Source organism: Peromyscus leucopus, chromosome 7 (genome assembly GCF_004664715.2).
Source record: "Peromyscus leucopus breed LL Stock chromosome 7, UCI_PerLeu_2.1, whole genome shotgun sequence".
NCBI lineage: Eukaryota > Metazoa > Chordata > Mammalia > Rodentia > Cricetidae > Peromyscus > Peromyscus leucopus.
The window spans coordinates 75,595,190-75,621,362 of NC_051069.1; the positions used below are offsets into that span (position 1 = coordinate 75,595,190).

The window sequence follows — 26,173 nt, forward strand, 5'->3', positions numbered from 1 at the left end:
GTATTTGCTGCTCTTCCAGAGGACGCCAGTTCAGTTCCCAGCCCCACATGGAGGGGGAGGTGTCACAACCACCTGTAATTCTAGCTTCAAGGGATCTGATACCCTCTTCTAAGCCTCTGTGGACATCAGAGAAAACAAGGGCCAAAGCACATGCACACACGCACACACACACACACACACACAAATAAAATAAAAACTAAATCTTCTTTTTAAAATGCATAAACCAGCCGGGGCGGTGTTGGCACACACCTTTAATCCCAGTACTCAGGAGGCAGAGGCAAATGAATCTCTGTGAATGCTAGGCCAGCCTGTTCTACAGAGTGAGTTTCAGGACAGCCAGGTTTACACACAGAAAAATCCTGTCTCAAATAAATAAATAAATAAATAAATAAATAAACCCAAACCAAAATCTTAATAACTTTTCTTATTATCTCCTAAAACCCAGCATTATCATTGTAAATGGCAGCGATATCTTAATAAAAATGACAATTATTTACAATGTTATTCATATTTTCTATGCTTTAATAAATGTTTTGCATAGGTAAATACATTCAGTTAAAACTATTTGACAACATGGAAACAGACAAGAAATAGATAGGAATTCTGAATCTTTCCCAATAACTACACAAAGGAAACTCTTAACCAAAGTTGCCATTTGAAGTCTCCACTCTTAACTCACACCTGAAAGAATCTGTGGTCTTCACCTTCAAGGGGGTCACTTTATAAAGAAGACCAGCTTAAACACCATCCATGCTTTAAAGCATTACTTCAAAAGCAGAAGTGTCTCTAGAAATACAGAATGTTTTCGAACCCGAGCTTAGGAATTTAAAGTTGTTTCTATCCATTCCATCACCAACTTGTCCAGTAAATTAATACAGCCTGGGGAAATGGTTATTCCTTCCCATAGAATGGTTCTGAAATCAACATATTTTAGTATGTGATGGAAAGCTAGGCATGGGAGATGTGGTCACTCATGCTATGAGTTGTCGGTCACCTGAGCTAACCACAGGGACATTAGGGCAAGTGATTCTCAGGGGCCCCTAGCTTGTCTAGGAACCATGGTCTTGCTTCTGACACCCTTGTGGTGGAGGTGGGCTCCTCAGGGGGCCCCTTCACAAGGACTCTCCTCAAAGCCTTCTCACTGCCCAGCTGTGCTAACAAAACCTCCCAGTCTCTCAGCGGGGCCAGGAGCTGGGAAAAGGTTTGGTCAGGGATGAGGAAAAGAGCTTCTGCGGAGAGTCTGGGACTCAGAACCGAAGCAAGGAGAGCCTTGCTCTCTGGGCTGTAACAATGACAAGAGGATTAAGATCTAAGGCTGCACAAGGTATTGTAAACAGCAGTGAGCTTTCGGAGAGGCGTTCAAGAGTTCAGTTGTGCAAAAGGAACAAGGCGAACCGAGGCCTGGAATACAAGTCCTGAGAAGGATTTTCTCTAGGCAGCCAAGTAGTGTTTCTGTTTAGTAAAAGTTCAGCTATACCTAAGTTTGTGTTTATCTTTACTTTTTAAAGATTTTAACAAAATGATCAAGAAAGAACTGTAGGCATTAACGTGATCAAGGTACACTATATTAATTTATTACTAGTTTGGGTCTTCCTTTAGCTTCCTACATTATCAGTGATGAGTTTCTCAGCAGCAGGTACAACAGTTTTTAAACAGAATTTATAAAGAGAATAATTAAAACAGAAAACATAAATAACCAGAGTAAGTGAAACAAACCTGTCCAGTGTGAAGTTTATCCTAATTTATATTAATATACTTCCATGGGTTTGATTGTTAAACTAAAATCACCTTATTCTAAGCACACTATGAATCATCATAAAAGATTCCAACCCTTAGAAATCATGAGAACTTCAAGATCTTATTGGTAAGGTTAAAAAGTCTGGCTGTTGTGTTTACTGACTAACTTTGGTCTGGACTTTCTGGACTTCTTCAGGCCAAGAATAGCAATCAGGTAGGATCTGGTCATAATTAGTGCTGTACATCTGGGAGCAGACAAATTCTTCTTTGTTTTGGGGTTCAGGATAAACAGTGGCCATCCTTTCTCTGTACGCATCTGTCACAATCTAGAAACAAGGAAGGCAAGTCATTATTTTAATAATGAGAAGGCGATACGGAACACAAATCAAGTTTTTATCCATTTTAAAAATTAACTTATAGTTTGTACTAGAGTAAAAGCCACATACAAAACACAGAAGATGAAAAATGAAAATGCAACTATAAATCAGATGTAGCTGGGGGGGACGACGCTGGCATCCAGGGAGAGTCTCAGTAGTAGAGACTAAAGTGTGGCCAGAGTCATTTTTCTCAGTCAGTCTTGACGGGCCTTGCTGCTAGTTAACTTGGACTGAACGCCTGCGTCTCTGGGGAGCTCGCTTCCGTCGTCTGGTCACAGTAAGAACGCATCTTCCGCCTCCCTTCCCTCTGCACACCACTCTCTCAGCAAGTGCAACCACACCAACTGCTCCACTCCCCACACGTAGACGACAACTAGATCTTTCTGTCTAGTCACTCTATGTTTCTGTCATCTCCATCTCCACGACAGAAGTAGACCTCTGGATACACTGGGGGACCTCAAACCTGCAGCCCCGTACGGAAGCTTCCTTCCTGAAAGCGGCTCTTCACCTCGAGTTCTCAGTTTCTGTGTAAACAGCTGCACTGTGTTCTAAGTACAGATTCGGGATCCAAGGCCTCTTTATTCCTTCTACTGCCCTGGCTTTCTCACTTTCTCTTCTAATTGTGTGCTACTTCACTTTCATTTAAATTATCAAAATAAACCTAAAATGATAACATGCTGTACAGTACATAAATAATGGAAACTAAAAACTGATACCGATCAGAACAAAATATGAGACTGTTTTCCCCTAAAAGATAGACACTCACACACTATTAGTTGAAGTTTTTTGAAGTACTGATTTTGTAGAATATACCTTCAATCAATAAGATAAATAACAACATGTGAATCTTAAACAGTGCTATTTATATAAATTTGGAATAGTGTAAACCACTGATGTTTGGTATACATAAGACTTAATAATGTCTGGCTACCTTTTGACTGTTGAAACTGGGCAGTTGCTACTGACCCCTAGTGGCCAGAGGCTAAAAATGCCAACCAACCCCAGTTTAAAGAAAACGGCTAGGGGACAAGTTTGCGTCCCCCACATATAAGCTTACATGCTGGTGTCCTCACCAGTAGTACTTCAGAAGCTAAAATGTGTCTTTCAGGATGTCCCTAGTCCACTTCACTTCTGTTCTTAAAAGAAAGAAAACTGGACAGCAAAAACACCAAAGATGAGCATATACAGAGAAAACACAGCAAGAAGGCGGCCACCAAGTCAGAGACACAGACCTGAAAAGAAGCCAAAATTTCTGACATCTTGACCTTGGGTGTGTAGCCTCCACACAAGATAGATGGATGGATGGATGGATGGATGGATGGATGGATGGATGGATCGATGGATCGATTGATCGATCGATGCTGCGGGCCGCAGGAATATATCATAAGAACTCAGCTGGTTATGGCAAAGTCACTACCTGGAGGGATCATGGAATTCCTCCAGAGGAAGCCAAATCCCAAGGAGTTTTTGGTGTTACTTGGCTTGTTATATATCAGCTGTCTTCTGTTATGAAAATCATGTGTGCCTTCATAGTTTTCCCAATTGACTTTTCCCTAAGAAGGGCTAACAGTGTAGACTGATCACTCTCTGGACATACACATTCCAGGTATTTGGAGAACAGCCTCAGGAAAGGCTTTCTCTGGAATCAGATTATCTCCCTTGGCCACTTTCAAGGACTACAGGAAACACCACCCAGGTGGGCGCCCATTGTTAGTCCCAGGTGGACTAACAATGATAACAGCCCACATGCAAGTCTCCTGACTTACAGTAAATTCCACAAGGAGACACCGCCTAGGAGAGGTGGATGTTAAGTAATAGCTTTACACAGTTTAGCTCGGACCCTCCCTTTATATACTGAGACTTCCAGGAGGCAGAAGGAAGAGAAAAGAGAATGGAAGAACTAGATGGGTAAGAACTTGAGAGGAACAAACTGAGATGGGGAATAACTAGATTGAAGGGCTACAGGAGAGTACTAGAGGAACGAGATGGAAGATGAGAAAGAGCCAGATGGGGAAGAACAAGATGAAGTAGAACGAGAAGAGGAGAGAGGAGACGGGAGAGGAGATGATATGGGAAGGAACAAAATGGATGAGAACCTAGAAGGGGCAGAACTAGATGAAGGAATTAAGATAGAACCTAGAGGGGATCGTAGACAAGTGTAGAGAGAAATCAGGCTAAAGATGACCTAAATATGAGAGCAGAATATAAGCTTATAACTGTCACAGAATAATAAAGTATATGGACTAAGGAGTTTCGTGTACATAGATTCATTTCTTTTCATCAAAGATTAATTATCAGCTGGTTGTAGATTCTTCCCGGACCCTGGGAGGGGACTATCGAGGGGCTGGACCCCCATAGTCCTCGATAGATTGATAGATAAAATTGTTTAGTTTAAGCCACCCAGAATGTGGCACTTGGTATGGCAAACCAATACAGCCACATCATTAAAGGCAATCCCATTCATCTATGTTAGAGAAATCTCTCTGCCTTTAGGTTCCTGGCCAAGTCCTCCTGTTACTCATCGTCCCCATAGCTGCTCTTGAGTTCTTTGTCCTCGCTGTTTTTCCTGTTAGGTAGCTAATAAGCCATTAGCAGCTTGGAGGTTATTGGAGATGGACCCTACCTTCATGATCAGCTTTAAGCCCCATCTCCTACTGCCCTGGTAAGGAAGAGGAAAAATACCAGAATCACCCTCCTTAGGTGAAAAATCACATGTGGTGGTGTGAAGGAGAGTGGTCCCCAAAGGTTCCTATCACTTGGGAGGCAGGGATCTGTCTGGATCTCTGTGAGTTCAAGGCTACACTGGGAACAGAGCCAGGCATGGTGGCACATGCCTTAAACTCCAACACTAGTTAACCATAGAGGTATGGAGGTCTGTACAGACAGGAAGTGACAGAGCTGCACAGGAAGAGCAAGTGATGTAGCTGGATGGAGAGAGCAAATGATATAGCAGAACAGAAAGGCATATAGGTGTGGGTATACAGGAAGTAGGTCTCTTTTGGAAGCTGAGGATCGGTAAGGTGAGGTTGGTTTGTCGCTGTTCCTATTCCTCTGATCTCTCAGGTTTTAACCCCAATATCTGGCTCCGGGTTTTTTTTTTTATTTAATAAGACCACTTAGGGCTGGAGAGATGGCTCAGAGGTTAAGAGCACTGGCTATTCTCCCAGAGGTCCTGATTTCAATCCCCAGCAACCACATGGTGGCTCACAACCATCTGAAATGACATCTGGCGCCCTCTTCTGGCATACAGGCAGAACACTGTATACATAATTAAAAAAGAAAAAAAAAAGACCACTTAGCAATTCATCTACAGAACTGTTTGGGAAGGATTAAGAAGAATGGCATTGTTAGAGGAGATGTGTCATTAAGCAGGCTTTGAGTTTTCAAGATTTGCTTCATTCCTGAACCCCAAAACACTATATCTGAAAGAACAAAGAACAGCATGAAGCCAGAAGGTGAAAAGAAACACAACACACCTGAGTGAAGACCTGTTAGACGTGAGGCGAGGAATCAGGACTTACCCCAGGAGCCCCTCCCCCGCTGCGGCTGCTTACAGATCCCCTGCCAGGCTGCCTACGCTGAGATCTGACTGGGAGGTGGGACCTTTTCCTTTGCCTGACACTCTGGGCTCGCCCCCACTCTTCTCTCTCTCCTCTCTCCATCTCTTCCTCCCTCCTCTCTCTCTGAGTACGCCTCCAGTACACACATACCATGTAATCGTTCACCAGTGCCCATTGCTGAGCTTGCCTGCTTTCTTGACCCTCCCTCAGAAGGCATACTCTGCTCTCTCATCCTGCCCCCGCCTCCCAGCAGCCACTGGGACCCCCAGCTTGCTCGTCCAGTTGTCTTTTCCTCAAACCCCAATGAAGCTGCCCTTGAGTTCCCTTTTAATTCAGAGTTTGAATTCTTTTATCTACAGGACTAATAACTTGGCTCTGACACTATCACCTGGGTCTTCAGTCTTTCAAGATGTTCTAAGCCAGTGGTTCTCAACATGTGGGTTGCGACCCCTTTGAGGTCTGAAGGGATACCATCAGAAAACTCTGATATTTATATTACAATTCATAACAGTAGCAAAATTACAGTTATGACGTAGCAACATTCATTTAATGGTTGGGGTCACGACATCATGAGGAACTGTATTAAAGGGTCGCAGCATTAGTAAAGTTGAGACCTACTGTTCTAATCACAGACAGGAATGTAGCAGGAGGTTCCCGGTGTAAACGTCACTCTAGTCAGTCTGTGGGAACTATATAAACAGCTCTATAGAACAACTGCAATAAGGTGAATTGGGAGAGGCCTGACTAAACGGACGGAGAAATCTACAAGCAGCCCCCATGTTTTCCCCAATCTCTAAGGATAAAACGCAGCTAGCTCCCTCAGTGCTCAGTCACCAAGTCTCAGTTCCTCAGGTCCTAGAAAATGAACATACATGCCAAGCAAGCATGGAAAATGGTAACAATACATATTTAGCGAGGGAAGGATGGAAAAATAATGAGGCTACATGGTTTTTACCTTCACTGCGATTTTCAAGGAAACATCTCGAATTGTATTCAAAGGAGGATAGAGCCGGCCCTCTTCTAGGTGTTTATCAGACACCTGCTGAGATATGACCTTTAAACGAGAAAGGGAACAGAAAAGTTTATACAGCACATGATTCGGTGTGGAAAATAAGGAGACAACTAAGGGAATGGCCACCTATGGAAACTCCCACATGAAAATGACGGTCTAATGCCCCTTCATCAACAGAAAAGCTAAGCCACGGCAACTGCTGAGATCACACCAAGAGTGAGAGAACTGAACCCAGGTTCCCTTTTGGTTCAGTTCCTTCACACTAAACCATAAGCCAATGGAAAAGGTGCAAAGAAAAGGGGGATGAAGTGTCACGAAGGGGCCCTGAAAACAGGGAGGGCAGTCAGCCGAGGCAGACCTGCTCTTACTCCGCACTCCAAACTCATGAGGGAGGACAGCAGGGAGCTGAGAAAGCTCGCTCACTTCACTCTAAGGACTCGAGTTTACCCAGACCCTTGGTTGTCAGCTCACCTGACCAACCACCCTAAGCCACCCCTAGCTCCAGACAGTTAAGTCACTGCCCAAGGCGGGGCTAGGTCAGCTCATAGCTGGGCCTTCAACAGAAACGCTGGGGCAGAGCTGACACAGAAAACCTTCACTGGCAACATTTTGAGCAATCAATAGTCAGTCAGAGTCAGTCAGTCAGTCTGTCTGTCTGTCTGTCTGTGTCTCTCTCTCTGGATCAAACCCAGGGCTTTGTGCACACTAGGCAAATACTCTACCACTGAGCTACATGCCCAGCTCTGTCAGGATCTTACCTATTCTTTATTTTCACTTACTTTTCATTACTTATCCAGATTACTATTATAAACTTGGAAAAAACAGGAATCAGAGACAAATTTGGGTGTGTCTTAACCCCTATGCTTCTGACTCTGGGATTGGGAAACCTTCATCCTATAATCCCAGTGACTGAGCAGACACTCTTTTTGAGATGGGGGCCTCACTGTGTAGCTCTGGCTGGTCTGCAACTAGAGAGGTAGACCAGGCTGATCTTGAATTCATGGAGATCCACCTGTCTTTGTCTCATGCAGTTATTTCAAAGATATGTTTGGGTTCCATCAGCACGCCAATAGGCTGCGCACAGGCATGGGTCCACCTACAGAAGTCTCCAGGGCAGTGAGGTAACTCACAGAACCAAAGGAGATAGAAGAGGACACAGCCTGGCTGCAGGAGAAATACGAGCTAATCAAGCCACAGTGATAGGCTCAGGGTGAGGCCAGTGAGGCGGACTTGACTGAGGGACTGAGAAGAAATGAGGAGTCATATGCACAGGGGAGGTGCTGGAGACAGCATGGAGACCCACCCCACACACACACACATGTGAAGTGGATGCTGAGACAACCCTCCCCGAACCTGGGGGGTGAAGAGCCTCTGCAGAGAAAAGAGGAATGGAATACACTGGCACTGTGGGTGGCTAAGAACTTGTGACCACCGACAACTAGACAGCCAGGGTGGGGAGAAGCAGTAATCAACAGCACAGCTACTATTAAATTAGTGCAACACTGTCATATAAAAAATGACAGGCTAGTGTGATGGTCTGAGGAAGGATGACCCCCATAGGCTCAAATAGTTCCACATTTGGTCCGAAGCTAAAGAATTGTCTGGAGATCAGGAAGTGGACCTACTGGAGGAGTTGGAGGAGGTGTGTCACTGGAAATGGGCTTTGAGATTTCAAGAGCCCATGCCACCAGGCCCAGTTCCACACCGCCGCCGCCGCCACCACCGCCTGCCTGCCTGCCTGCAGATCAGGAAGCAGCTCTCAGCTATGTTTCCAGCACGTGCCTACCTGAGTACCTCCGTGTTCCCCACCATGAAGACAAATAGACTAGCCCTCTGAAACTGTAAGCAAGCTCCCAATTGAATGGTTTTTGTTTTGTTTTGTTTTGTTTTTGCCTTGGTCACGGTCATAGTGTCTAAAACACCTAGACTTAGAGAATATTAACTCTGATTATATAATAAACTCATTTAACTAACTAATTTCTTGCTTTTGTTACATAGTAGTAAACCCAAGTTTCCCCTCCCCCCAGAGATGGTGACCAGGGTCCTAAACTTTAAACACAGAGGCAGTAAATGTCCTACCACCCAAGTGGGTGTACCATTTTCCACAAACAGAGCAGGGGAAAGAACCAGTCACTCCCACTTGATGTGTGGTTTTCCTCGTTTACAGATTTAAGGACTAGTGAGGAATGTCAGGTAACTCCCAATCTACGGACGAGATAAGAATCGAGCTGGGTGTGCTGGCACACACCTTTACCCAGCACTCAGGAGTCAGAGGCAGGCAATCTGCGGGTTTGAAGCCAGCCTGGTCTGCATAGTGAGTTACGGGCCAGCCAGTAGCCCTGCCTCAGAAACAACAAAAAAATAAACAAATGAACAGCAAACAAGCAGAAAACCTGCTTCAGACTGCAGAGATGGCTCAGTGACGAAGCTCTCTGGCTGCTCTTGTAGAGGGCCAGGTTCGATCCCTAACACCCACATGGAAGCTCAAAACTGTCTGTGATTCCAGTTCAGGGGATCTGACGCCTTCTTCTGGTCCATGAGCACACAGCACATACACAGCATACTTACATACATGCAAGGAAAACACTCAAACACAGAAAATGAAAAAAAATCATAAAAAAATTAATCTAAATTACTCCGGACACAGGTGCTATCCTACGCAGGAGACAGAAACAGAGGTGAGGGGTGGCTCACCTACTCTAGTGATAACACTTGACACACCACGTGAAAAGTACAACTGCCGGGCCCTGTGTTGTGCACAGTGATACAACTCTGTGTTATGTTAACTCTACATTCATTTCCAAGATGAAAGTCTCGGATAGAACTTTCTTTGCTCTGTTATGTTACTGTAGATGTAACCGTCTTGTTAAATAAGAAACACAGAGCCAATGCAGAGATGAAAGCCAAGAGGCCAGAGCGACAGCTAGGAGCTAAAAACCTTACCCTTCACTGCCGCTGCTGTCCTCCTCAGCAAGAGACCTACACCCTGTGAGTCTGTCCTTTTTATTGACTTTCTGTTCTGCCTTCTCATTGGTTGTAAACCCAACCACATGACCTCCTCGTCACTGCCCATCTATACAGACCTCCAGGTCTTCTGTGGTTGGTATTGAGATTAAAGGCGTGTGTCTCCATGCTGGCTGTATCCTTGAACACACAGAGATCCGCCTAGCTCTGCCTCCCAAGTGCTGGGATTAAAGGTGTGCGCCATCACCGCCCGGCTTCTGCTACGGCTTGCTATTAGCCTGACCCCCAGGCAACTTTATTTATTAACATACAAATAAAATCACATTTCAGTACAAATAAAATATCACCATATGTTACAGTGGAATTTTCAAATATTTGAAGAGAGCAAGAGGCTCCTGCCCACCCAAGTCAAATACACGTCAGTACAAACACGACTGACGTGTTGCTGCATGCTATACAAGTTGCAGATGCCGAAGTGAGCCACACTGTTGGTTACCAGCACCACAAGAGTTAAAAATCTCTTTATACTCAAAAAGAAGATCAGGAACAGAGGCTGGAGAGATGACTTAGTTAGTAAAATGTCGCTTGCCCAGTCCTGAGAGTCGGAGCTCAGCTCACACATGTACTCACACCTGCGTAAGTACATACACATACACTACTCACACATAAAACAAAATTTTCTAGGACTCCAGAAATAATCTTTCATCTTTAGTCCAATCCATGAGATTTCTGGTTTCATGTGTGACCAAACTAGTATTTAAATTATTATTATTTTATATTTTATATATGGGTGTTTTACCCACATGCATGTCTATGCACCACATGTGTCCATGCCTGGTGTCCTTAGAAGACAGAAGATGTCAGAACTGGAGTTACAGATGGTTGTGAGGTACCACATGGGCTGAAAATTGAACCCAGGTTCTCTGGAAGAGTGGCCAGTACTCTCAACCACCAAGCCATCTCTCCAAAACCCTCAAACCAGTTGTTTTGTGGTTTGGTTTTGGTTTTTGGTTTTATTTTTGGTTTTGCTATAATACTAAAGGTGACTCGACCTGGGCTTGTCAAATAAAGCAAGTCCGGCTGTTACTTCAGCTAGCTGTCTAGCTGAACCAGACAATCCAGACAGCCTTCTAGGCCCTCTGGCGGTGAGCATCCACAGCACCGCATCTGTTCTTCCCGCCTCGCTGTGGCTGGCGCTGCTGCATTCAACAGTGTGCATGCGCTGCTTCTGCTCCGTGCCAGCACTGCACTCGCTGTTACTGGCATTCTGAAGAACAGCTGAAGGGGAGTGACCTCTAGTCTCAGAGGCCACATGATCTTTTAAAATCCAAAATTCTCAAGAGTAAACACCAAGCAGGAGGAGAACAGTGTCGGCGTGTTTAAATAAGGATTGCCTTGGGGCTGGGAGATGGCCCAGCGTGCAGGCGCCGATACACGGAGGACCTGAGGCGGATCTCAGCACCTGCAGGATGGAGGGCAAGGCTCTGCAGATACACTTGGGATACACCCAGTGCTCAGGAGGGAGAGACCAGGAGACATGCTAGTCAGCCAGCCCACCCAAATCACAAGCCCCAGGTTCAGGGAGAGACCTGTCCTACACAACTGGGTAGAAAACACCCTAAATCGTATGTGTGTGGGCATGTGTGAGCACGTGTGGGTGAGTGCATGTGCACACGCGCTCACACACAGGGTCTTAATTAAAAGAGAGATGACGAGACAAGGAAAACAAGCAGGGGAGTGTCGTGTGAAGTGTGAATTCTGAAGGCCCTCCATGCAGCTGAGAGAAACCTTGCAGTGAGGAGAGCTCAGCTGTGCACAGCCCTGTGTTCTCTTCCTCTGTTTGGGTTTGGTGTTTCATATATAGTGCAGGCTGACATGGAGCTCTCTGTGTAGCCACGTCTGGCCTGAAGCTCGAAATCTTACACCTAGGCCTCCCAAGGGAGCCACCACACCCAATTAACTTTTTTCCCTCTTCCAAAAAGAAAAAAAAAATTGGAATGCAGGGCTCAGGGTGTCACCACGTAACTCTGGCTGGCCTGAAACTTGCTATGCAGACCAGACTCTTGTTGAACTCACAGAGACCCACTTGGGATTAAAGCATGAGCCTTTAGTAGTGATCATTATTAGTGAATGAGAAATAACAAGTATTTACTTGACATTGCCGCTAGAGGGTGCTAGAGCTAAAGGAAACGGGCTAAGGCGACTCAAGCTCACACTTGTCCTAAAAGAAAGGGTGATATTTTTCTTTATGTAAAAACCTTAAAATGCTCTTAGCAATTAGACATCTATTTGAATTTAACAATACTTTTGAGTTAAAAAGAAACCAACCAGACACATCAGCTGTCATACTTTCAACGCTGCAGAAAGCCTGAAGAAGAAATGCTCCAGCTGCCAGGCATCTGTCCCAGAGGGAGGCAGAAGTGCTCTTTGATCACACAGTGACTCTGGATCCCCCCCCCCCCCCGCCCCAGTCCTTGGGGTTCCTTCACAGTGCAGAGAGCAGCATGCTTGCTGGGTACGTGCTTTAAACCAGTCAGGTTTCATGTGGTTCAGCTCAGCTATCATGTTATACAATGTTTAATTTGAGAGAAATCGACAAGTTTCTCACTCATGAGTTGTATTCTGGCCAAATCCGAAACCCAGTTACAGCAGGATAAGCCCTTGATGGCTTACACATATACGGCCACCACTGTCACCGTCCCGCTGAGGCTGGGGATGCTGAGGAAGCTGACAGCAGCACAAGGCTCACAGGATCTTCTCACCAGGATGATAAAGCTCTGTCTCTGAGCTGGGGCTCCATGTTCTCTGCCAGTGTCTGTGAAACTATGGCTACCTCATCAGCCTGCAGTTGGATAAAGTCAGTTCTCAACTGTACACGATTCCCCGGGCTCTGTGACAGCCTGGGGGCCTTTCCTGAAATCCCAGGAGAGAACCAACATCTCCTATCAGTAGTTTCCTAAAATATACCCTCATTACATTTTTACTTTATTCCGGGAGGTGGGGGGGGGGGGGGGGGGGAGGCAGTGCATGCCACAACACACATGTGGAAGTGAATCCAAGCTGCAAGAGCTGGTTCTTCTTCTTACCATGTAAGTTCTGAACACTGAATTCAGGCTCTCAGCATTGGCAGCAAGCATCTGTACCCATGGAACCATCTCAGCAGCCCTTTTCCTGATCATATGAACACATAATGCCCTGTTGTAATTTCATTTCTGCTTGAACACTAGTGTGGCTTCTATTTCCTGCCCTGGAACATTGAGGACAGCCACTTCCACTACACTATGTCGACTTTAAAATGCCAGTCCTCAGGAAGGCTCACTGTGGAGAAATGGTACTTGTCACCATTTGGGAAAGACACTTGTTTCACTGACGTCCTAAAGTCCATCAGTATCTACGGGCAATAAAAGGCCCCTTCTATGAACAAAACCTGCCAACTACTGAGAGAAATCTCACTAGCAACTCACACGAACCTGCTCCCCACTCCAAATTCTCTACTAAGAGTTCTTCACACTTGTAGACAGCTGTGACGATACGTACATAAAACACTGAGCGGAGCAAATGCTGCCTCAGCACCCACCAGCTTCACAGTACCTCGGCAGTGGTGAGGAAGACCTTGTCAGTGATGTGTCTCAGCCCACAGGCCACCACCCCAAGAGCGACTCCAGGGAACACGTAGGAGTTGTTGCCTTGGCCAGGAAAGAGAGTCCGTCCCTCTGGAAGCGTGACTGGATCAAAAGGACTGCCGCTGGCGAAGATGGCGCGACCCTGCAACACAGACGGACACACGGTCCTGAGGACGAGCGAGCTGAGCACCTGAGAACCGCTGTGCCGTGACGACAGAGCCATCCGCAGGCGGCAGTCTAAGGGTGGTCGGCGCTTAACTCCTAGTGGGCCCCGGTGCTGCCGATGGGTCAGGAGGGGTGCTTGTCACTGTTCTCTGTAGTAATCTGTCCTGAGTGGGCAAAGCACACGATTCCCTGAGGCTACCACTCTGTTCTCTGCAGTGTGGGCCTGTCCAACCACAGGCCCAACAACCACATTATAGAGGCTTCTAACTAGACTTCTGAAGATAAAATCAACAGGTCTCTAGAGTACTGGAAATGGCATGTTAGGTTAGAACTTACTGTGCAGCCTCAAGGTAACTGTCAATGTTTTACAATACAGAGCATTAGGCAAGATCTTAAGAAAGCGCTGAGCTCATCTAGCTCTGACACACACAGAGTTTAAAACAGAACTGTAAGACTGACTAACACTGTGCATGTGTATGGCAGGAGCCTCTACACTAACAAGGACGGGTGTGACACACAAAGACAAAATAATTCATTACACACCTGCTTATGGGGGCCTCCTATGCGCAAGGCACTACACTACAATTCTGAGCAAAAGGTTCTTTTCTTCCCTTGAGGATTCAAAGCTACTGGAGAATGCAAAGAAAACTCGATCTGTACATGAAATGAAGATTCAGATTACTCAGGATACCGATGCCATCCCGATAAGAGAGAGAAAGCGCGGAGTGGCTCCTTGTTAAAAACATGTTCACCCCAGTGATGAGCTCTCGACACATTGCTCACAAAGCCGAGCCGTCAAGCTCTGGCTTGTACACACTATCAGCACTTTGTGCTGTGTTTACCTTCTCTACTCTATTATCTGTAAATAAAGGATTCAGATGCATAAAACTAACTTCATTTTTGTTATAATGATAATCTCAAGTCTTTGAAGAGAGTAAAAGGAATGTGGCCAACCTATCAGTCAAATATATGGTAGTACAAACACAGTATAAAATTAACTTTTTATTTTTAAAACAGTGAAGTATTGAGCCCTGAGGATTCCATGCCAGCCTGGCTGGGTATCAGCATAGCTGCCCAGATCCTCCACCCATGGCATCAAAATCCAAACCCAAAATTTAGCTAAGCAGAAACTAAACTGTGGTTTCATCTTGTATGCTTCAATGCTCAGAAACAGCTAGTTAAAGAGAGCTTCGGACCATCCCAAGCTAAGTCCTTTCCCTTTCCTTTTTATAGTTAAGTGTTACTTTGCAAATCACTCAAGGAAAGTTATCATACACAGTTGATTTATTTACTGATGCTGAGAAGAGTGATTCCACACTGAGGGAGAGGAGGCAGTCACACCTTGGGTGCGTTCATGCATCTTCCGTTCTGGATGGAGTAAGTGTGACGTCAGGAGGTGTGATCAGCCCCTCGGGCATCCTAGGCTTCCTGGAACTGACCACCACCTGACTGCTCACCTTGGTCACTTTGTAGCACTGCTCCGCAGAGCACTCTGCTTTGCTGGTTGGGTTACTCAAAGCAAAAATGATGGGCCGTTCGTTGAAGGCAGCCATATCTTTGAGAATTTGTTCTGTGAAAGCACCACCAATTGCAGCGACTCCTAAAAAGGAAAAGAAATGGAGGAGTAGGACTGTCCTTGGTTAGTTCATCCAAGAGGCACAGGCCCCGAGACAATGAGATAGGGCAGCAACCAAGTACAGCATGTTCACACTGACGTCTAGTGATGAAACAGTATTGTTCAAGGCCAATCATCTTCAGGGTTAAACCCACAAGTGCCTTTATAAGTCACAGGTGTGACAACAGACTCACAATACAGAGTTCCTAGTCCATCATTAGGAACTCTGGTTCCAAGCATTTGTATCAGGAAATTCAACTATGAATGTATTAATCTAATACATTCTCTTTAAGCAATTTTGAGTAGACTGTGGTAATTGTGTCTTTATAGGCAACGGTAATAATCATCTCATTCTATTGTGAAACTGAAATAACCACTTGCTGAAGGCAGAGTAAAGCAGCTAACGAAGGTGAAAAGGAGTAAGCTGGAGAATGCACTGTGTAAGACACACTGAAAGCTTGATAAAGTTCTTTGATTCCCGATCATCACCCGCAGTATTATCAACTACTGCAAACGCACTTCTAAGAACAGACTATGGTTGAAAGTAGACAGACAGACATGGGAATAGGAACAAACTATAACAACTTCCTTGGAGATTTTAAGCACAGAATTTGAACATATTGAGCACTTTGTCTATGGATTTCAAAGCAGGTCTCATAGAGCTCAGGCTGAGCTCCTGTCTTGTCCTCCTGTGTCCACTTCCCAAAGCTGGGATGGGATGGTAGGGATACACAGCATACCCAGATGCACATGCCACACTGCACTGTGCACACACAGTGTTGGAGTACCTGAGGAAGATCGTAATGATAGGTGGGGTGCAAGCTGCCTTCTAGGGATCTCATTCAGAGCTCCCGGATCTCAGTGTGACTGACTACTGTGGGCATGGTTTCTCTCAGCATAACTATTATATTGCAGGCATGGTTCCTCATGCAAGGCTGCCCTGTGCACCACAGGACACTTTGCCAACACTACTGACCTCTACCCACTGGATGTCAGGTGGCCTTTCCTTTCCTTTCTCCCTCCACATTCCCTTCACATTGATGACAACTGAAATCCATCTCTAGGCACAGACTAGTGCTCTGGGGGTGGGTTTCCAGCACGTTCAAGAAGGACTGTCTACCTGGAGTAGTGAAGCCTGGAAAAGGGCTGACTGCACAAAGGCCACACTTCAGTTCAAATCAGGAATACTAGGAAAGCAGAACTGAATTACATCTCAGTACCTGTGAGGACCCCGCTACCTGAGTGAGTCTATTTTCTTTCTGGATTCCAAAGGTTAGAATTTTTAAAAAGCAAAATAGTGCTAAACAGGCCAAATTAAAGGAAAAGGAAGAAAAAAAATTACCTATTAGGGCAGTTGGTTTTATCTTTTGAACAATGGCTTCTAGGTTCTTCATTTCTTCGTGTTCATGGGCAAATTCCTCTTTCTCTTCTGTGAGAGAAGCACGTCCCTAAGTAATGCAAATGAGAAGTAAAAGTATTGCAAATGCTTGGGTCAGAGGCACATCAAATATTCCACACTGCTAGCACTCCTGCTTAGCATCTGGTGTCCTACCCATGGCATCTACTCTTGAGGCTCTCTACAGGTCACTCTAGTACTTCACTTGTCCCTTCGACAAATATTTCCATGGCAGACAGTGTTCCAGACAATGGTGACACAGTAGTGAGCAAAACAAATCCAACAAGAGACACAGGCCAAGTACAGTCACTGTTATTTTACACACGAGGACACAGGTTCAGAGATTGTAAGTGACCACAACTTACATCAGGCATTTGTAACTGGGACTGCCTTTCCACTACAGCACAGAACTGGCCTGGATAGCTCTCCAAATGCTGGATGCCAGACTGAATGGTCAGGCCTGAAGTTGGTGCAATCTCCTTGCTTTAAAGTGTGTGTGTGTGTGCGCGCGTGCGTGCGCACCAGGTCATGTGTATGAGTTCAGGCACAGAGCACACGGGGAGGTCAGACACAACCTTGGCTGCTGGTCTTCACCTTCTATCTTGTTGGAGACAGAGTCCTTCTTCATCACTGTGTACCCCATTAACTGAGCTGCAAGCTCCCAGGATATCTCCTGTCTCCACTTGCCACATTACCCTATCAGTCGCTGGATTTACAGCCATGTACTTTATGTGGGTTTTGGGGTTTGAACTCAGATCCTCATGACTGTGTGGGAACCACTTTACCCAGTGAATCATCTCTTCGGCCCAGATTTATTTGCTTTTAAAAGCAATATACAGAATCCTGGAAAATCTAAAACATGTGAACCCTTTCTATTTGTTTCCTTCTCTGTAAACAAGTAAAGCAGGAACTTATGCCTCAGCAGGTCACTGGGGGTTAAAGAAATGATGGAAACATGGGAAACACTTGGACCACTATCAGCCATGATAAAACAACAACAACAACAAAAAAAAAAAAAAACAAAAAAAAAACTTCTGTTAAAGGGAAAGGAACATATTTCCAGCCCCTTATAATTTTGGAACATTTTATCCTAGTCTGCTACAAATTGCTATTTGTGTACCACGGCTTTGCATTATAGATGTGACATTGGATTGGGTGGCTTCCAAAAGAGAGAGTGCACCATTGGTCATTGCTGTATTCCATGATGTTTTCCCCATTCTTTCTGCTCCACGCATCAGCATACACTACATCCGAGACACCATGAAAACAAGCCCCTTCATTCATTACAATCAAATCCCAAGCTCCCATTCCACACCCAGGCAGTAGAGGATACTAGCAATAGTAAGCTGGTATCTCGGCCCATAACCTCATTAGTCATGTTTACCTGAAAAACTATTCTGAGTTCTACTTTAATCAGGAAATACCAAATTGTTCACTTGTGTTTTGTGATTAATCCTAAATCGGAGAGAACTCCTTCGACAGAAACTTCTTTGGTATTGGAGTCTGAGTCCTACCTTCACGCATGCGAGGAAATGGTTTAGATACTAAAAACTGTAACTGTCAAGTGATTCCGAATCTTTATTTCTCTCATGAACAGACTGCTTTTCCTTAAAATAAAGCAAGATAATTTTAGCAACACTGTTGCATTCTACCTCCAGCCCCCATAAATTAATTTTAAACTGATTAATAGCAAGTACACACACAGACTAGTTTCTTTTGTGTTTGCAGCAAGATATTAATTGCCTTTTAATAACTTAAAAACTATGATAATACTGAAAATTTCACAGTTCTTACATAATCTGGGGTCCTAAGGGGCAATCTTATTGAGTGCTCTCATGCTGACCTGTTACCATCACAGGCAGGGAATTTACTTCATTTGCATAGATCCATAACAAACACTAGGCAGCACTTTGCATGGAAAGAATGAGTGGGCCTAATCATAAGGTTTTAGTCATAAACAGGAAGAAAATAGGCATTTGGCATATCAAAGAATTTCTCACAAATGAGTTAGAGATAAAAAAATTCAACTGTTCTCTGTCCTTTCCGTCCTGCGTCTGCGCTCTCTGCTAAGTAGCTCTGCAGGTCCATCCACCAAAAGCAGACTGCACAGATGCTTTCTGCTCACCATGCTCACCATGGGGGGACTGTTCAATGAACCCACCCCCAGTTTAAAAAAGGCACCTATTAAACCTAACTGGAACAGCAGAGCTTATCCCAGTCTGCATTAAATATGCTCAGAATCTGAGCACAAAGTCTACCTTATAACAAATGCAACATCAAACATCGAACAGTGGGAAACAGAGTGGTTGTGTGAGTGCCATTCCACATCTGAGTGTTGGAAGATCCTAAATGGAACCACCACTTGGGGGTTTCTGTTTCTCCCTTGCCTGGGTTTTTGGACTGGAACATATGGCTTGCCCTGGTTACTAAAATGTGGGCTGGGATGACAGTTCCTGTGTCAGTCTTCAGAACTGATTGATACATCTATCCCCTGTCCCCTTGTACCACTGACATTGCTTGGAGTCGGCCGCTGGACCCACCCACACGGAGCAGTACGGGGCAGATGTGGGCCCAACCTGAAGGAAGTGTAAAGCCACGGGCCAAACATCAACAGTGCTGTCCACTTTGATGAATGGAAAGAAACCACTGCTGTGTGTCCTCAAGATGTGACAACACAGCCTGGGCCACCACCAGAGCAGTTTCCGTACTGGCTGTATGTGCCTGTTTTAACCCGACATTAGTCCTAATGACTTTAGGAGTTAATGGCGCCTCTCCTGGAAATGGTTTAAGAAAATGAATGCTTTTGCAATCTCTCTGCCCACTCAGTTCCCTTATTGGTAGTTGGCAAATATCATCTTGCCTTATTAGAAAGAAAAAAGAAATTCTGGTCATGAAAAAAATTTTGGAATCATTAACAGTTACAGTTTTTAATATCTAAACTATTTCTGAACAATTTCTGGAAGCAGTCTGAGCTAAAATTCATGGTTAGTTTGAGTCTTACATAGCGAAATTTCCAGTAGAGATACCAGATAAATTCTGGCTTGGGAAGGCATATTTCCTGGGAACAGTAACTTTCAGCTGCAAGCATTCTAAACAAAACACGATACAATTTTGGCTTACTACTCTTCATAGAAACGCATACAGCTGCAACTGTAGAAGTGAGATCCCAGCCTATGCTCTCAAGGCCCTAGAAGCCAAGTGCTGGAGGGCTCCACACTGCTTCCAACATAACCTCCTCCGTGTTCAAGGTCAAACACAGCTTTGTTCACCACTTTCCTTAGCTCTCGGCGTCTGTTCAGTTTCTGCATTAAACTCAGCAGTCACTAAATGGATGCACTCTCACTATACACGGAAAGAAAATGAGGAATGAGGATAACGCAGTGGCAGTCACATGGCTCTTCTGGAAACGTGTGGTCATATTAATCTGGCTTAGGTGGACGCAGCAGGCTTTAGAGCCTGGGCGACAAGCAACAGGCGGGTGCTGAGGAACAGGTAGCAACCACGGTATGGCCAGCTCTCCTGTTTGCGGTGAAACGGACTCCTGGCCATGGCAGCAGAGAGAGCAGCCTTCCCTAATACAAAGCTGCATCATGAAAACTGTTCCCCAAAGCTCCAAGTGAGCCTGCAGGCCAGGGATTTACTCTTCAAGCTGACTCGACAGTTGAGGGAACCTGTCTAACTGCACTACCTTCTCTAATAGAGGAAACAGATTCCAATGAGCTCCAGCTATTACAATGGGGTATTATTATTATTATTATTATTATTATTATTATTATTATTTGTGGGGGAGTAATGTGTGTGCTAGCTACATTATATTTGTGGAAGCCAAAGAACAACTTGTGAGAATTAGTTCTCTCCTTCTACTGTTACATGGATTCTGGGGATTGAACTGGGGTCGCCAGGCTTGTATTGCAAGTGGCCTTATCTGCTGAGCTATCTCACTGGCCCGTAGTTGGAGATGTTATTGAAGATATTTTATGAGCTTAAGCATGAGTGTTGGGAGAAAGAGAGGGGCTTGGAGAAAAAACACATGATGTGGGCTTCTCCAAGAGAAATCGGACACCCAAGTGTCAGTATGGCTCCTTACAGTACAGTCACAATTGTACTACCATTAAGCATTTAGACCCTTTTGGTGGCTCTCATTTCTCATCTTCTCTCTCCTTTGATAATGAGATTCTGGAGTGGTTACAGTCGCCTTGGACAGAATGATCATCTGATAAGGTAAAATTGGCAGGTGCTTGGGTTGAATATGGAGTTTAGTACATGTCTTTTTCCCATAAAAAGGGTTTCTGGTTTTTGTAAGATTCCTAGAAAACTAGTTTAGAGTTGGGACGAGGCCATGAGCAGCCATTCACTGGGCTAACATTCTTGCTTCTCCACTGGGAGAGGCCTCAGCTGGATGCCTGGGGGAGGGACTTCTCTCCCTCTGTCCCCACGATTTCCCCTGTCTTCTAGCCTGCCTCAGGTTCCCCCTAGGTGATGAGAAATGACTAATGGCTTGGGGAATAACTGTTTTAAGCCATCTATTACAACCCTACAGATACGCTTTTTAAAGGCATATGGTTTCAGACAACTATAAATGACGCATCTGACAAGGAGAAATGAACACATAACTTTGTAATCACAGATTTCTGATAATACTGTGGAGAAAACAACCCGAGATTAATGAAAAACATGTATGTACCTAGACCCTCTAAATTCCCAAGAATGTGAAGCAAATCCTAAAGCGTCATAAACACTGTGCTGAACATCCCCCCAAACTCCTCCAGCATATAGTTTTAAATAAATTTGTCACTTATCTCCATGAAAATGGAAAGGTGTGTGTTTTATTGCAGACATCTTGCTTTATTAATCACAGTAACCACTGGCAGGTCTTGGCCATGGAAGCCCAAACTTGGCAGAATACACTCCAACTAGTAAGAAGCATAAATCTCCCACAGCCCAGTCCCCACAGATTTTTTCCTGGTGTGACTTACAAATGCTGAGTGAACACTGAAAGACAGCCAGGAACCATGGAACAGTACATTAGCATTGCTGAAGGGCTCTGCAGGACACAAGCAGAACCAAGAGACAAAAAAAATAGTCTGCCAAGTATTCTCCACGCTTAGCAAGAAATGATCGGAAAGGGGCAGCCTTGGCTACATCTGCTGATGCTGCAGCTGGTGCCTGTTACTGTCTACTTTTATTTTTCTAAAGTTGTGGCTCATTACCCCACCCCCAAAAGCAAACTAATTTGGACATACTCCTGTGCTAGTCACTTAAGCTGTATATGGAAATAGTCTCTTTTTCCTTTGCTTTAGGCAGAGAGTGGAGTCTGGAGGGCCCATATGGGCTTTCCAGGTTCTGTGTCCAAGGAATTGGATTAAGGACACACAGACATGGTAGAAATAAGACAGTTGATTAGGAAAGATGGCACTTTCCAGCAAGGAATTGGGCTGGAGAGCTAGGCACTGTGTGTGTGTGTGTGTGTGTGTGTGTGTGTGTGTGTGTGTGTGTGTGTACACATGTACATACATACAAACATACATACATACATATATACATGTGGGTATTTTTCTGCACGTGCTGTTACATGTCACATTTGGTGGGAGGGGTTTCCAGTCTTTGACCCTGTTGCTTTCACATGCTAACCTTTCACACGCGCACACATGCACACATGGCCTCGTGCCCTACTTTTCTTACCACAATCACGTTTTCCGCTACCAGGAACCCTTGCTCTTTGCCTTCTCTTAGCAAACTGTGGGCATCTGTTTACCCAGAAACCCCAAATTTGGTAGCCTGCCGCCTTCCTTTCCTCCCCCATTCCTGTGTCCCTCCTCTCTCCCTTTCTTCCTTCTGTCTCTGTGCCAAACAGATTAGGGATAGCTAGACATTTCTTTGTTAGGTTGCCTCTTTAATCTTTGTTCCCTCCTTATTTTGTGTTGCTTCTTAATACAAGAAGATGCAACAACACTGAACATGCTTTTTCAAAGGCACCTAAGATTTAAGATAGCAGGAAATGAAGTTGACCAATAATAATTCTGCACACTAGTATCAATAGTCATTATTTCCTGTTTAAAAAAACCATGCATATAATCAAAGACTGCTGTTCTTCTGAATACCTACAAATGCACAGGCCATCTTCTATTTGAATTGGAAAGGAAGAAAGTAATCAAACTGGGTACTTGTTTCCAAGCTACTATATCTCACAGCAGATAGATTGGGGATGGCGTGAGGTTTCAAGACAGGGTTTCTCTGTGCAGTCCTGGCTGACCTAGAACTCAATCTGTAAAATAGACTGGCTTCAAACTCACAGAGATCCACTTGCCTCTGCCTCACAAGTGCTGGGATTAAAAGTGTGTGCTACCACCACCTGGCATGCAGGTAGATGTTTGTTCTCGATCAGAACAGTTATAAAATGTTAACCATTGTTGAAGTGGTACACCATCACTATCAGATTTTCACAAAGCAACAGAAGAAAGGAAAACATCACACAGCCTAGAGTTTCAAGCCTTAGACATTTCTTTTCATAAAGAAAATATTATCCCAACTGTCATTATAGCACATAGCATACCTTTTTTCACTATCTCTTTCTACTGGATCTAAGTAGTTAACTGTAAACCAAAGGGGGGCGGGGAGAAGAAAACTACTTGGAACAGAAAAAAATAAAACTGAGGTAAAAATCACCTTCTGACCAGCCTCTGGTACACGAATGTAAGTTCTTACCATACTCTCTCTAAGCACTGAATTGGCTTATTAGCAAAGGCCACTTAAGCAAGAGGCCGAGTATGGCCCCGTCTATGATGTGGCTTCCTGTCCTCTCTGGCAACACTTGGCAGGCATCACTGTGAGAGACGGCTCAGCTGGCAATCCTGTCTCTCACACTGTTCTCTCTCGTTATCTGAGAAGACTTTTAGATGCATTTTTAGCAAGTATTGGCTTATTTATACTAAAATGTATTAACTTAGGTGACTAAATTGATATCAATTATTTCTTGCTATAAAATACTACATAGGGTATCATCAGTAACCAAATAACTGATCCCAACTATACTAGTACTGATGTATATGTTATATTATATTATATTACTGACAATCTATAGCAAAACTCCTACTGCACATGTGGCTATAGGCAAATGGTAGGAAGGGCTACAGCCAGGACATAAAAAGTGTAAATAGAAAACATCCTACAGTAAAAACTATTTAGTCGAATTATGGTAACCCTCCAAAGACAAGTCGCCATGCCTTAGTCTTTAGCTTTGGGGTTTTTAAGTCTTTAACGTGTGAAGGAGTTTCGCCAAGAAAGTGTTCTACTTTAAATTGTATGATTCTTTAATCTATTATGAGCAAAATTATTACTGACTCTCAGAAGATATGTAAGGATAACTACAGATGAAAACCAGCACACAAAAGAATTGCGTAAATTTGAAAGCAGAACTAAGCTAATTTTCTAGCTTGTCTACAATTTATTAGTTTCACAATAAAAATCAATACAGTATTTTAAGCTGTTTAATGGCATAAAGCATTGATTAACTGAAACTTAGTATGTCTTAGTGTACAGGCTATTAAGTGTACAAAGCCTTTTAAGACATAATTTCATCTTAGCAAGCACAATGTATGCACCTCTTAATTTTGGCAGGTAAAGGACATGCAGTCAAAGTTGCCAGCTGGGTCTAGCCAACAACTACAGTCATTCCGAGTACTGTGACCCATGGGACCTAGAGTCTCCGCTCTGCAGACCTGTGTTAAAACTATGCTACCAGCTATGCATGCTTGTGTGGGTTCACATCATAAAGTGACAAGAAACTAGAGTCATGGATTCCCTCTAGGTGGGTTCTTGAATGTCATACATTCCTGGGACAAGATGATTTATGGAGTTGTTTTACGTGGCATCTAGCATGTGTGTAAAGGGTCCCTCATTCCTCTCTCCAGCTCAGATCTTACCCTAATGTCAGTCCTGGGTCTCCAGCCACTGAAGGGACATTTCCCCCGTAGACTCCACAGGCATCCTGCGCTTGCTTTGTGTCAACCCAGCTCACTCTTTTCCCTTCCACCTGCCTTCTCCTAATTCTTTTTACACCTAGATGTCTTGGGAGTCCAGCTACCCTATTCCTCCTTCACATTTCCGAAGCTCTCAGTACCCAGCCGAAATTCCTCTTAGACATATATCCCCTCTCTCTCAAACCTCTGATAATTGTTTCTTTTTCTCACTGTACCTTCTTTCAAACCACCCCCACAATGCCGTCAGGACGACTGAAAAGGAAAGCCTTCCTGCTTCCTCCTCTCAGCACTCACGTGCTCTGTGTCACCTTTCACCTGCTCTGTGTTCCCTTCACTCTACACTCAGTCTCTTACAGCAGAGCATGTTCTTAGCACATGCCCGGTCTTCCACCAGAGAGCCCCTCATCCGTCCCTCAGCACACGGTACCAGGTGTGGACTAGTTAGATATGTGACTGTGAAGACCCTTCCGTCAGGGCTCTCCAGGACCTGTCACCATGCTTCCCTTGTAGTTTCATTTACTGGGATTTCAGATCTCCGTGGAGACTCCATAGTAACTCCGGACTCTTTCTTTTCCATTTAGCTTTAGAGACGCCCATGCTTTGGGGAGCCTCAGTCTTCCTTCCCTCTTCTCCACAGCAGTGACAAGTGTCCCCCTGTGTACTACGATGCCACGACAACACTTCTCTAACAGCACTCCTATTGTTCTGTAACTGGTAATTTGATTTTTCTCCCTCATGCTGTGAGCATCCTGAAATCAAGGGCCTTATTGTACACTTACTGGAATCTAGAACAATGCCTGATGAATGGAAAATTTCATTCGGCGAACAGTATTTCCTGACTACAATATATGTGATGTGACCACAGTGCACGGTTGTTTACAGTCACTCTGATTCTTGAAAGCAACAAATCTTTACGTCAAGGCTATACTTGCTGGTTGCCAGGTGGTGGTGGTACACACTTTTAATCCCAGCACTCAGGGGGAAGAGGCAGGCAGATCTTTGTGAGTTTGGGGCTAGCCTGGTCTACAGAGTGAGGTTCAGGTCATCCAGGGCTACAGAGTGAAACCCTATCTCAAAAAAGAAAGCAACATTCAACACTTTTAAATTAATAGCTATACATAGACTTTCTCTCCTTTTAAGGCAAAAAATTGTCAATGTATGACCATTTTAAACATTTTTCCTAGCTTTTAAGAATTATAATTGCTAAGAACTTGGAATATACAAAAAGATCCAACAAACTAAGTTCTAGGAACAAGGGCTATAGTTCAGTGGTGTAGCATTTGCCTAGGATGTGCGAAGCCCTGGGATTGGACTCCAGCATTCTAACAACTGTAATAATAACCCTATAAAGTCAAATACAGTTGATTTTTGTCTTCTGTACCTTTCAGACATCATATACTTAAATCAAGTACTATATAAAACATACGTTTTCTTTTTTCCCACTGATTCATTTAGCAAGTCATTTACTGCTCTTTGAAAACAGTTTTAAATGTATTTATCATACTTGCAGCTTTTCCACAATCTATATGACTATTATGTTTTGGAATGTAACAGATCACCATTACAATTAACGTATTGCAAATACTGTCTTAATAATACCCTCACACCTAAAACAATATAAACATACTAATTCCAGGACAGATTTCCAAGAATGGAGACAATTGGCTCGGCAATATCAACTTCCAAAAGCTCTGGATACATGTAGGCGGACCTTCCTAAAAGTCACATTCAGATCATTTCCATGC

General features: G+C 44.2%; 1 protein-coding gene across 1 annotated transcript in view; it reads right to left on the bottom strand.

Moving 5' to 3' along the window:
• Nucleotides 1-499: 499 nt before the first annotated feature.
• Me1 (malic enzyme 1) overlaps nucleotides 500-26,173 on the bottom strand; it is a 121,869-nt gene continuing 96,195 nt past the window's right edge. Inside the window, exons 10-14 of the mRNA XM_028875513.2 lie at nucleotides 16,396-16,501; nucleotides 14,896-15,038; nucleotides 13,242-13,415; nucleotides 6,630-6,728; nucleotides 500-2,063 (exon numbers count right to left, since the gene is read on the bottom strand). Coding sequence (XP_028731346.1) covers nucleotides 1,893-2,063; nucleotides 6,630-6,728; nucleotides 13,242-13,415; nucleotides 14,896-15,038; nucleotides 16,396-16,501 — 693 coding nt within the window. The 3' untranslated portion in view covers nucleotides 500-1,892. The remainder of the gene's footprint in view (nucleotides 2,064-6,629; nucleotides 6,729-13,241; nucleotides 13,416-14,895; nucleotides 15,039-16,395; nucleotides 16,502-26,173) is intronic.